This window comes from Eurosta solidaginis, chromosome 3 (genome assembly GCF_040869045.1).
Source record: "Eurosta solidaginis isolate ZX-2024a chromosome 3, ASM4086904v1, whole genome shotgun sequence".
Taxonomy (NCBI): domain Eukaryota; kingdom Metazoa; phylum Arthropoda; class Insecta; order Diptera; family Tephritidae; genus Eurosta; species Eurosta solidaginis.
The window spans coordinates 230,393,854-230,406,264 of record NC_090321.1 but is presented as its reverse complement, the minus strand read 5'-3'; the positions used below and the strand labels follow the sequence as shown (position 1 = coordinate 230,406,264).

General features: G+C 41.9%; 1 protein-coding gene across 1 annotated transcript; it reads right to left on the bottom strand.

Moving 5' to 3' along the window:
- Window positions 1-2,586: 2,586 nt before the first annotated feature.
- TER94 (Transitional endoplasmic reticulum ATPase TER94) lies at window positions 2,587-11,594 on the bottom strand. The gene is made up of 7 exons (XM_067775441.1): window positions 11,418-11,594; window positions 10,325-10,427; window positions 9,681-10,127; window positions 4,012-5,002; window positions 3,358-3,950; window positions 3,133-3,287; window positions 2,587-3,064 (listed from the first exon to the last, which is right to left on the bottom strand). Exons 1-7 carry the CDS (start codon window positions 11,432-11,434, stop codon window positions 2,971-2,973), a joined length of 2,400 nt encoding a protein of 799 aa, XP_067631542.1. The 5' UTR covers window positions 11,435-11,594; the 3' UTR covers window positions 2,587-2,970.
- Between the last annotated feature and the right edge of the window lie 817 nt (window positions 11,595-12,411).

Here is a 12,411-nt window from a genome sequence, read left to right as displayed (position 1 = left end):
ATTACGGCTCTGGATTTTCGGTACAATTGCGGCTACATGCTCACCAAAAAGTAGATCCTGATCGAACGTCACACCCAAGATTTTGAGGCGTAAGACAGTCTAAGACGTGGATGTTCAAAATGGTCGACATTTGGGACGTCCATGTTGTAAATAAGGTCGCCGATGATTTGTTGTTGTTCTAGCAGTGCTTCGCCACATCGAATAGGTGCGACCGATCACAAATTGTCATCAACATCCTCTAACGGGCGTCCAAGGAAACTTGCTGTTTCAACAGGGGTGGACCATAAAATGAGAGGGGTGTTAGACGCGTTGGTTCTACATTACAATTAAAGAGATGGTTGGCGTCATGTGAGAACACATTGCAAGCAGGGCATACATTTTGTATGCCGGGGTTGATTCTGGATAGGTAAGAGTTTAACCTGTTACAGTATCCAGATCGAAGTTGAGCTATGGTGACTCACGTTTCACTAGGGAGTGTGCGCTCCTTCTCTGCAAGTTTAGGGTATTGTTCTTTGAGTACAGGATTCACCGGGCAACTCCTGACATAGAGGCCCGACGCGTGTTTGTGGAGTTCACTGAGAACCTGCTTGTGTTTTTTTCCTCATACGGTTGTGTTCTCAGGTGCCGTATTTCCTCATAATGCTTACGGAGATGGCTCCCTAAGCCCCTGGGCAGTGTTGGCTCATCAATCAGATGTCTGTTGGGATGCCCAGGTTTCTGGGTATTCAACAGGAACTGTTTGGTTAGCATCTCATTTCTCTCCCTGATGGAGAGTATTCTCGCCTCATTATGTAGATGGTGTTCTGGGGACATAAGAAGACAGCCCGTGGCGTTTCAGAGCGCAGTATTTTGGCAGGCCTGTAGCTTCTTTCAGTGAGTAGTTTTTAGGCTTGGCAACCATATAGGCGATGCGTAGCATGCAGTCGGCTGGCCAATTGCTTTGTAAGTGGTAATGAGCGTTTCTTTGTCCTTTCCCTAAGTACTGCCAGCAAGAGATTTGAGGATTTTATTACGGCTCTGGATTTTCGGTACAATTGCGGCAGCATGCTCACCAAAATGTAGATCGTGATCAAACGTCACACACAAGATTTTGAGTTGTGGGACAGCCGGCAGCGTAGTGCCAGCGACGTGGATGTTCAGAATGGTCGACATTTGGGACGTCAATGTTATAAATAGGGTTGCGGAGGATTTAGTCGGGGATGCCAGGTTTCACGAGGTGAAAAAACTGGAGATCAGGGAGGTAGCCGTTTATTCTGTTGCAAAGCTCAACGATCTGTGGGTCTGGGCCTGTTGCCATTATTGTGCAGTCTTCGGCATAGGAAACGATAGTAACTCCTTCTGGTGGCGAAGGTAGCTTTGATATGGAGAAGTTAAACAAAAGTGGGGGTAGGACACCTTGTTTAATTCTTCTTGGTTTTGATGTTTTCGTTTCTAAATTGCACCGATGCCTGCCGACCACCCAGATAATTTGCGGTCCACCTTTTAATACATGTTAGCTGGGAAGGGTAGACCCTTCCAGGTCTTGCAGTAACGTGCCATGGTTGACCGTATCAAAAGCTTTTGATAGGTCTAGCGCAACGAGTACTGTTCTATGGTGGGGGTTTTGATTGAAACCGCCATTTATCTGGGTGCTAATTTAGCGCGGTGGTGGTGCTATGGAGTTTTCGGAAGCCATGCTGATGCCAGGCTAGCTGCAAATTTGCTTTGAAGTAGGGGAGCAAAATGGCTTCAAGCGTATGACTCTCATATGTTAGCTGGTTTCCCAGGCTTTAGTAGCGGGGCCGCCTTGGCCATTTTCCATTTTTCGGCAATGACGAAGTTGGACAGAGACAGGTTGAAGACATGCGCTAAATATTTGAAACCCTCTTTCCCTAGGCTTTTTAGCATCTGCATGGCTATGCCGTCTGGGTCCACTGCTTTGGATGGTTTAGCATGACCGATGGCATCCGCAACCTCTTTGGCGGTGATAGTAATTGGAGACGGGCCGAATTTATGTTTATGTGCGTGACTGTTGGCACTCCGTCTATCTTCGTGGACCATAGAATGCGTTATATATTGTCGGCAGAAAGCGCTCGCGCATTTTTCCCCTCCGACAGCCCTTTATCTCCAAAAGCGATGGAAATTTTGTCATTGTGCTTGGACGGATTCGATAGGGACTTTATGGTGGACCAAAGCTTTCCCACCGCGGCAGAGAGGTTACAACGACTTAGATGCTCCTCGCATTTCGGCCGCTTGTGTTCGTCCACAAGCAATCTGATGCGTTGGTTTATATCCCTTCTTTGGGGGTCGCCGGGATCGAGCTGTCTTACAAGGTTACGTTCTGTCGCTAAATTTACGGCCTCCGCCGAAAAATGAGGCCGAATTTCGGGAATTCTTCCGGCGGGGCTAAAGCGAGCCGAGGCGGATTCAATTGAATTCGTTGATAATTTGTGATCCGTCACACCTATTGGATGGGGCGAAGCACTGCTACAACAACAAGGCAAATTCAATGACCTTGCGGAAAGGTCGCTCCCCTTGGCTGTCCTCAGCCTAATATCAGGCTATGAAAAACTATTTTTTCTGCACTAAAATCAAAGCGACATCAAATTGTTGTATATTAACTAAATTTTATTTTTTTATTACATACAGTATTTAAAAACTTCATTTCTTGCTTTTGCTTTATTAAAATTATTTTCGTTCGGTTTTCTACGTGTACTAAAATATTTTCTCAATACCGACATTCAGCATTTTTAACTACATATCAATGAGGCTCAGAAGCCAATTTCTACAATAATTTCGCAACACTAGATATGAGTTGTTTTTTGTAAACACTATATGGTGATGACTCGGCAGATAGAATGTTACATAAGTTGTCTTTCATAAAGTTTTTTATTTTATTCAAATTAGAAATAGTTCGTTATCTTGTTTAACCATACTTCAATTTGACAAAATCGGTTCTGTATAATATTCATTGATTTTAAAACTAAAAATCTAACTGTAAAGATCATCATCGCCATTGTCGCCTGGCGGATTCGCTGGAACATTCGGTCCTGAACCTTGTGAAGTGCTACTTGCACCCGGGAATCTGAATTTTTTTTTCAACATAACATTAGTATAAATTATTTCTCATAACGAAATTATTGCAATTCTCACCTAAAGTTTTGTCCAAAGCCACGCGATTGTTGCAAAGTCTGAGCAAACATCTCGTATTTACGAATGTCGTTGTCCGATACAGAACGTCTAGCAAATTTCATCGCTTCTTCAAAATGCGCACGTGTAATTTCCGGTACTGGATCGTCTTCATCCATCTAAATATCGTAAAAAAACAATTTTGTTTTAGAGTATAAAATAGCGTGTTATTCACATTCAAATCTTTACCTCCATGGTTTGTTTTTCAGCGCGTTCTTTTTCACGACGCACCTCAGCTTCGATTGCTTGTCGGATAGCCAATTTACAAGCGCGTTGACAAATTTCTGTCAAATCAGCACCAGAAAAGCCTTGTGTCACCTTGGCAATGTATGTCAGATCTACATCTTTAGCTAACGGCGATTTACGCAAGTTTGCCTTTAGGATAGCTTCACGCGACTTATCATCGGGAAGTGGAATATAAATCAATTGATCCAAACGGCCAGGACGCAAAATAGCCGGATCAATAATGTCTGGACGATTGGTGGCACCAATTATGAAAACGTTCTTCTTAGCACCCATACCATCCATTTCGGTTAAAATTTGATTAATAACACGATCGGCAGCGCCGCCAGCGTCGCCTACATTACCGCCACGTGCTTTAGCAATAGAGTCCAGCTCATCGAAGAACAGCACACAAGGTGCAGCTGAACGTGCCTTATCGAAAATGTCACGAACATTAGCTTCAGACTCACCAAACCACATAGTAAGCAATTCGGGTCCTTTAACCGAAATAAAATTGGCCTGACACTCGTTAGCGATGGCCTTAGCTAGTAAAGTTTTACCTACAAGATACGTATTTTAATCAAAGTGCAAATATGTAAATATTTGTTACGACCAACTTACCACAACCAGGTGGTCCGTAGAAAAGCACACCACGACTGGGCTGCATGCCGAATTTCAAGAATTTGTCTGGATGCTCAACTGGATATTGCACCAGTTCTTGCAATTCTTTCTTAACATTCTCCAAGCCACCAATGTCTGTCCAAGTGGTGTTTGGCACTTCCACCACAGTCTCACGCAATGCTGAAGGGCTCGATTTTGTCATAGCGTAACGGAAGTTCTCCATTGTAACGGCCAATGAAGCCAAAACTTCAGCATCAATTTTATCATCTTCTAAATCAATAAGATCCATCTTTTCACGGATTTGTTGCAAAGCGGCTTCTGAGCAGAGCGAAGCTAAATCCGCACCAACGTGACCATGAGTTTCAGCTGCAATTTGTTCTAAATCGACGTCTTCATGCAATTTCATGTTTTTGGTATGAATACGTAAAACTTCCAAGCGACCAGTGGCATCGGGAATGCCAATATCGATTTCACGATCGAAACGTCCAAAGCGACGCAGCGCGGGATCAATAGAATTTGGCCTGTTAGTAGCGGCCATAACAATCAAATGCGAACTCTTCTTCATGCCATCCATAAGTGTCAGTAGCTGAGATACAATACGACGTTCCACTTCACCATGTGTCTTATCACGCTTTGGTGCAATAGCATCGATTTCATCAATGAATATAATAGCAGGCGAGTTCTTTTCAGCCTCCTCGAATGCTTTACGTAAGTTAGACTCCGACTCACCGGCAAGTTTAGACATAATTTCAGGACCGTTTATTAGGAAAAAGAATGCACCCGTTTCATTCGCGACAGCACGTGCAATCAAAGTTTTACCTGTACCGGGTGGACCATACATAAGTATACCACGTGGTGGTTTGACACCAATAGCTTTGAAAAGCGAAGGATGGCGTAGAGGTAGCTCCACCATTTCCTTAATTTGAGCCAACTGTTTACGACAACCGCCAATGTCATCATAACCAACTGCATTAAGTGACTCTTCTTCCTCCTAGAATTTTTGTTTATAGATAACACATAGTTTCTTATACTAAATATGCAGCCTTTGAAAAATTCTTAAAAACAACCATCCACCAATAACTGTTGGCAGGATAAATTAGCATACAATAATATTTACCTTATCTATTTTTTGAGCCGTTAATTTTGTGAATTCCTACAAGCTACGAATGTTTAAAAAATGTAGTAAACAGATTGAATAACCTATTCAAGTGATTTGAATAATTTCCTTAATAGTTTTATTAAAAATGTTTTGTAGATAAATGGCTGTCCTTATTAAACGTTTTTATTTAGCCTGACTTGTCAGGCGAATTTTGCAATTAAAATTTAAGTAACTTCCCGATAAGATACAAGCTTCAAACTTGGAATGTAGTTGAGAACCCGATGACAATGTAATAATAAGAAAAAAAACTCCGATAGGTGGCGCATGGATCGAAATATTTCAAAAAATTTTATTTGTGGTCCGATTTGACTCATATTTGGAACACATAATGCATACATGAAAAGAAAGCGACCTACGAAAAAATCGACGCTAGATGGCGCAGGTATCGGGATATTCACGAAAATCGTATTTGTGCTCCGATTAGGCTCACATTTGGAACACATATTACATACAGCAATAAAAAGCGACCTATGAAAAAAAGCGCCTCTAGGTGGAGCAAGGATCGAGATATTCAAAAGAACCGTATCTGTGTTCCGATTTGGCTCGTATTTTGAACAAATATTACATACAGTTCGGTAGATGTGATATCAAAATACTTTGGAGTTCGAGGACTTAGATTGTAAAAAAATGTCAGGAAAGAGTCCTTGTAATAATGAGTCACTAAATGAACTAAATAGAATGAGAAATAATAGTGAATTAAGATTAAAACTTGGAAATAAAATAAATTTAAAAAAATTTTTAAGTTAAACGGTTTTATTGAAAACAATACTTACATTAAGTAATAATTATACTAAAAGCTAGAAAATAATTAGTTGCAATGCTCGCCCCACCTAATAGCCGCGACCGATCACAGTTTCAACAGGGGTGGACCATAAGGAAAGGGGTGTTAGAGGCGTTGGTTCCACATTACAATTGAAGAGATGGTTGGTGTCATGTGGGACACATTGCAAGCGGGGCATACATTTTGTATGTCGGGGTTGATTCTGGATAGGTAAGAGTTTAACCTGTTACATTATCCAGAACGAAGTTGAGCAAGAGTGACACACGTTTCCCTGGGGAGTATGCGTTCCTCTTCCGCAAGTTTTGGATAATTTTCGTTAAGTACTGGATTCACCGGGCAATTCCCGGCATAAAGGTTCGACGCCTGTTTATGGAGTTCACCAAGGACCTGCTTGTGTTTTTTCACTTCATACGGCTGGGTTCTCAGGTGCCGTATTTCCTCAAAATGCTTACGGAGATGACTCCTTAAGCCCCTAGGCGGTGCTGGTTCATCAATCAGATGTCTGTTGGGATGCCCAGGTTTCTGGGTATTCAACAGGAACTGTTTGGTCAGCATCTCATTTCTCTCCCTGATGGCGAGTATTCTCGCCTCATTATGCAGATGGTGTTCTGGGGACATAAGAAGACAGCCCGTGGCGATTCTGAGAGCAGTATTTTGGCAGGCCTGTAGTTTCTTCCAGTGGGTGATTTTTAGGCTTGGCGACCATATGGGTGACGCGTAGCACGTAATCGGCTGGCTAATTGCTTTGTATGTAGTCATGAGCGTTTCTTTATCCTTTCCCCAAGTACTGCCAGCGAGGGATTTGAGGATTTTGGTACGGCTCTGAATTCTCGGAACAATTGCGGCTGCGTGCTCACCAAAATGTAGATCCTGATCAAACGTCACACCCAAGATTTTGGGGTGTCGGACAGTCGGTAGCGTAGTGCCATCGACGTGGATGTTCAAAATGGTCGACATTTGGGGCGTCCATGTTGTAAATAAGGTCGCGGAAGATTTAGTCGGTGATAATGCCAGGTTTCGCGAGTCGAAAAAACTGGAGATCAGGGAGGTAGCCGTTTATTTTATTGCATAGCGCGTCGATCTTTGGGCCTGGGCCTGGGGCCATTATTGTGCAGTCATCGGCGTAGGAAACGATTGTGACTCCTTCCGGTGGTGAGGTAGCTTAGATATGTAGAAATTAAACAAAAGTGGGGAGAGGACACCACCCTGTGGCACCCCCTGTTTAATTCTCCTTGGTTTTGATGTTTCGTTTCTAAATTGCACCGATGCCTGCCGACCACCCAGATAATTTGCGGTCCACCTTTTAAGACATGGGGGAAGGGTAGACCCTTCCAGGTCCTGCAGTAACGAGCCATGGTTGACCGTATCAAAAGCTTTTGATAGGTCTAGCGCTACGAGTACTGTTCTATGGTGGGGGTATTGATTTAAACAGCAATTTATCTGGGTGCTAATGGCATTCAGCGCGGTGGTAGTGCTATGGAGTTTTCTGAAGCCATGCTGATGAGGGGCTAGCTGCAAATTTGCTCGGAAATAAGGGAGCAAAAAATGGCTTCAAGCGTCTTTGCCACTGGCGATAGGAGAGATATCGGACGATACGACTCACCAATGTTAGCTGGTTTCCCAGGCTTTAGTAGCGGGACCACCTTGGCCATTTTCCATTTCTCAGGTATGACAAAGGTGGAAAGAGACAGATTGAAGACATGCGCTAAATATTTGAACCCCTCTTTCCCTAGGTTTTTAAGCATCGGCATGGCTATGCCGTCTAGGCCCACTGTTTTGGATGGTTTAGCACGACCAATGGCGTCCTCAACCTCTTTAGCGGTGATGGTGATTGGTGACGCGCTGAATTTGTGTTTATGTGCGCGTCTATTGGCTATCCGTCTATCTTTGTCGACCGTAGGATGCATTATATATTGTCGGCAGAAAGCGCTCGCGCATTTTTTCACGTCCGACAGCACTTTGTCGCCAAAGGCGATGGAAACTTTGTCTTTGTGCTTAGTCGGATTCGATAGAGACTTTACGGTGGACCAAAGTTTACCCACACCGGTAGAGAGGTTACAACCTCTTAGGTGCTCCTCCAATTTCGCCCGCTTGTGTTCATCTACAAGCAATCTGATGCGTTGGTTTATATCCCTTATTTGGGGGTCGCCTGTCTTATAAGGTCACGTTCTCTCGCTAAGTTTGCGGCCTCCGCCGGGAAGTGGGGCCGGATTTCGGGAATTCTCCCGGCGGGAATGAAATGTGCCGAGGCGGATTTAATGACCTTACGGAAGGCACGCTCCCCTTGGCGGGCATCAGTCGGGATAGGGAGGGCAGTTAGGCGGCTGTCTGTAAAGGATTTATATTCTTCCCACTTTCCTTTTTTGAAGTTTATGAAAGTGCGTTTTTCAGTGACGATGAAGTCGGCGTTACGCTCAAGCGAAATAAGTATGGGCAGGTGGTCGGATGCCAATGTTACCATCGGCTGCCAGTTGACGCAGTTTACGAGTTCTGCGCTCACGATTGAGATATCTGGCGAGCTGTGACAGCTTCCTACCATACGTGTGGGGGCGTCTCCCTTTATTGTGCAGAACGTCGTTTCTTCGCTTAGACGTAGACTACGGGACGCCCTTGGGCGTGAACAGCAAGGAGCCACAAAAGATTTATAAAAGTTACGTGGACGTCGGGTTTTGGGATGAAGCCCAGAACAACCTGTCCGATGCAACCATCCCTTGCACGAGACACACTGAACAGAGTATGAACGTCCTAAAAAGATTCTTTTCCGGCAGATGCAGCAAAACCATTTCTCAGGACCGGGGTCAGGAGACGGACCCGGATTGGATTCGATGCCTTCCCGGAGTAAGAGAATATGGTGCAGTCCTGCTGCAAGGAGCTGCTGGGAGGATGAGAATTTGTGGGAGGGACGAAACAAATTAGATGGGGTCACACTGAAATGACAGTCCTTAAAATAAAAAAAAAACCCGAGTCGCTCCGGTACATAGAACCGACTGCTTTGGGAAGCGTAATTAGGCAGGTCCTAGGTACTAGTCATCACACTCCTCATCAATCTAGGGCGTTGGTCATACAATTAAATAAAAGCGTTGGACCCGTAAAATTTCTAAAAATGTGAGGCGTAGCATAACCTTATTAAGGTTCATTTGGTCTTTTATATGACTGTCAATAGAAATTTTACGCGGTCAACGGTTTTACTTAATTGTCTGGTCAACGCCCTAGATTGATGAGGAGTGTGATGACTAGTACTTAGAACCTAACAGTTATTTTCTAGCTTTTAGTTTTATTATTACTTAATGTAAGTTTTGTTTTCAATAAAACCGTTCAACTTAAATATTTTCTTTTTATTCTTTATTAACTCGGGTTAGGAGGCTAGAATATATTCGCGGTAGGTATGCCTGTCGTAAGAGGCGACTAAAATACCGGATTCAAGGGGTTTGTGTAGCGCAGCCCTTTCAGATTGAAGCGCAATACATAGCTTCTCCAAACCCAATTGTCAACCTCACCTATCCTTGGCGAATCCTGTTCCATTAACAGCCGAGGCTTTGACGACCCCGAATTCCACGCCTCTAAATTTTTTCTCCTTCGGATTGTTAATGCTGAGGTCAAGACGCTTGGGATTGATTTTATACAATAAATTTAACGATTGAACCATTTGGCCAACTTAAATAAAAAAATTTTAAAGATGTGTGTCTTTACCTATTTTTCAAGGGCTCAAGATTTAACCTTAAAACTTACTTCACGCTTAATTGGATCACCATCACAGAAGATAACCGTTTCAGGTGCTACAATACAGTACGGTTCCGGATCGGTTAGTACAACCTTGAACTCAATTGGGCGCATAGCAGCGCGTACAATGAAATTGTCCCCCATGTGAATGGGTCGATATGCTTCCAAAAAGTAGGGTTTCAAATAAATTTCGAACAAATTACCAGTCACACCCTCTGCTGTATCGTCGATAGGCAAGATGCGTACACGCTTTCCGTACTTGACATCGGGACATGATTGAATAGACACGACATCCGACAGATGTACACATAAGTTATTGCGCACTACACGATTCATACGTATTTTTTCATTCGGACAATTTTCATCCGATAGTACAATGCAAACAGTCTCCTTGCGACGCTTACCCTTCAATATAACCGTATCACCACGGAATAATTGCAACTCATCCATTTTTTCCTAAAGGAATAGATATATTTTTAGATAATGTTGTAATATAAGTATATAGTTGCTCATTTACGATACCGGGTAAAACATAAAAATTATGTTTAAAAATTTGTTGAAAGCTTACATTTGGATAATAAACCAAAATGGCAACTAAGATGGTGCGCAAGATACGTTATAAAGCAAATATGTACTTTAGCCAACTGACTTACCTGCGACAAGGATACCACCGAGTTATCATCGTTGACAGCTTCCTCAACTATTAACCGATTAGGGCGATCTTTGCGCTTCAAGATTGCGGTAGCTAAATCATCACTAAGGAATGAGAAAATAAACAAAGCGATATAAGACACAAATCGAGACGGTATCCTATTATTTGTAATATAATTTTGTTAGCGAATTCAATCAAACCGTTTGTCATTAGAAGCTTGTGGGCCTATGGATCCCGAATTACTATCGTTCGGTCCACGGCCGCCTTTACCACCTTTCTTATTATTTGAATCATTGGCATCCGGTGTTGATAAACGAATCGAGCCTTGAGTCTTTTTTAAACTTAGCTCTTGCTCATGTCTATATTTGTGTACTAAATTTGACACATCTTGATCGTCATCCATCAAGTCGTCGTCACAGATATCATCGTCGGCGTCGGGACCCCAATTAAATGGTGCATGTCTGCGTCCTCCATTGCTTCCATTGCCCGAATTTCCACTGCTACCGCCACTAGCCATTTTTCGTGGTATTTTTTTTTTATAATTCTTTGGCAATGTTTGTATATTAAACAAATTTTCTTTGTTCATCAAAAGTCGATTAAAACCCAGACGCCGTCAAATTTTTGCTTAAACTTTTGAAAGCAAAATAAATTTGATTAATAACTCAAAACATTTTGAAATTTCTTGCAAGAGGGTGGATTTTTGTGAGCATATTTATAACTTTCAAGAGTGCACAGTGGATGGCCCAACTTCTTCACGGATAATTGCGGGCAGAGGAAATGGCTTACATACAAACATAAACGACTGAGGCAGCATGCAATTAATTGCTATAACCAAATAAATTTGCCATAGCACATAATATATAATTTTATATAGAATAATTGGACGTTTGATTAAAAATGTGAAGTTTGAAAAATTTTTAAGTCAAAATGTGAATAATTTCATTTATATCAAATGTGTTTCATAGGCAATGACAACGCGAAATTGAAGCTAGCAGCAGAATCTCTATCGCTATCTCTGCAGCAGCACCTCGTTTCATCAAACACATTGGTCGGCATTTAGAAAGCAATGATAAAACATTAAATACTACACTTACCCTTTAGAATCGGCCATAATTATAACACTTTATACTTAATCCACTAAATTTACAGAAAAAATGCAAATATTCTTTGTTGTAAAATCACTTAAACACAGAGGAAAACTTTTTACTTTGCAACGAAAGCGGCAGACAACGAACGCGTATAATTATTTTTCCTGAGTGTGACGATTATTCGTTGACGGCTGCCGACGTTGAAGCAGCACTGCGGAAAAACGTAGCAGACACGCAGAGTTGCAAATTATTACCGCAAATACGTTAGTAACAGTTAGAATGAGATTTACTTGTATATTGTAATATTCAAAAAATACATGAATAAAAAAAAGTGTCAAATCAAAGTTTCTAAATAAATTTAACTTTTTCCAATTTCTAAATCCTTTTTTTAAGCCAAAAGGACAAGGAAAATGAAATTGGCCCCAAACAAAAACATTTTTTGAACCGTAGTAATAAAATGCAACCCTGATGTAGGTTCGTTCGTTGACTCATGAACAGTGCTGCCCAACTGAGGGACACGTCAGTTTTAAGTAGTTTTGCTGTCAAAGCTAAAGGGCCCATTACTGATATTTAGCATAGATTTGACTTGACTTGAGATTCACTTACAGTTCTGTTAAATGGACATTGCATGTTACTGATTACTCAAAACTTACCAACATTTAACTTGACTTAGAAGTCCGTTGAATTTTGATTTTCTATGTAAGGTCTAAGTGACGTTTACATTTTGAGATGCCAGTTGTTATTTCCATTTCATTTTGACATTTATAGATTATGATGCCAGATTTTATGCGCTAAGTGGGGTATAATCGTGGCTAAGTTGCCAAGTTTAAGCCAAGTCAAGTCAAGTCTATGCTAAGTATCAGTAATGGGCCCTTAAGAAGATATAGCAGCGTTCCATTGACTTATCGAGCTCTGGTTCACGATCAAATCTCATTGGAACGATCTGGATCAACTTAATGAGAGCTGGTAATATAAAAAATCTGTTTTGCTGGAAATAAGA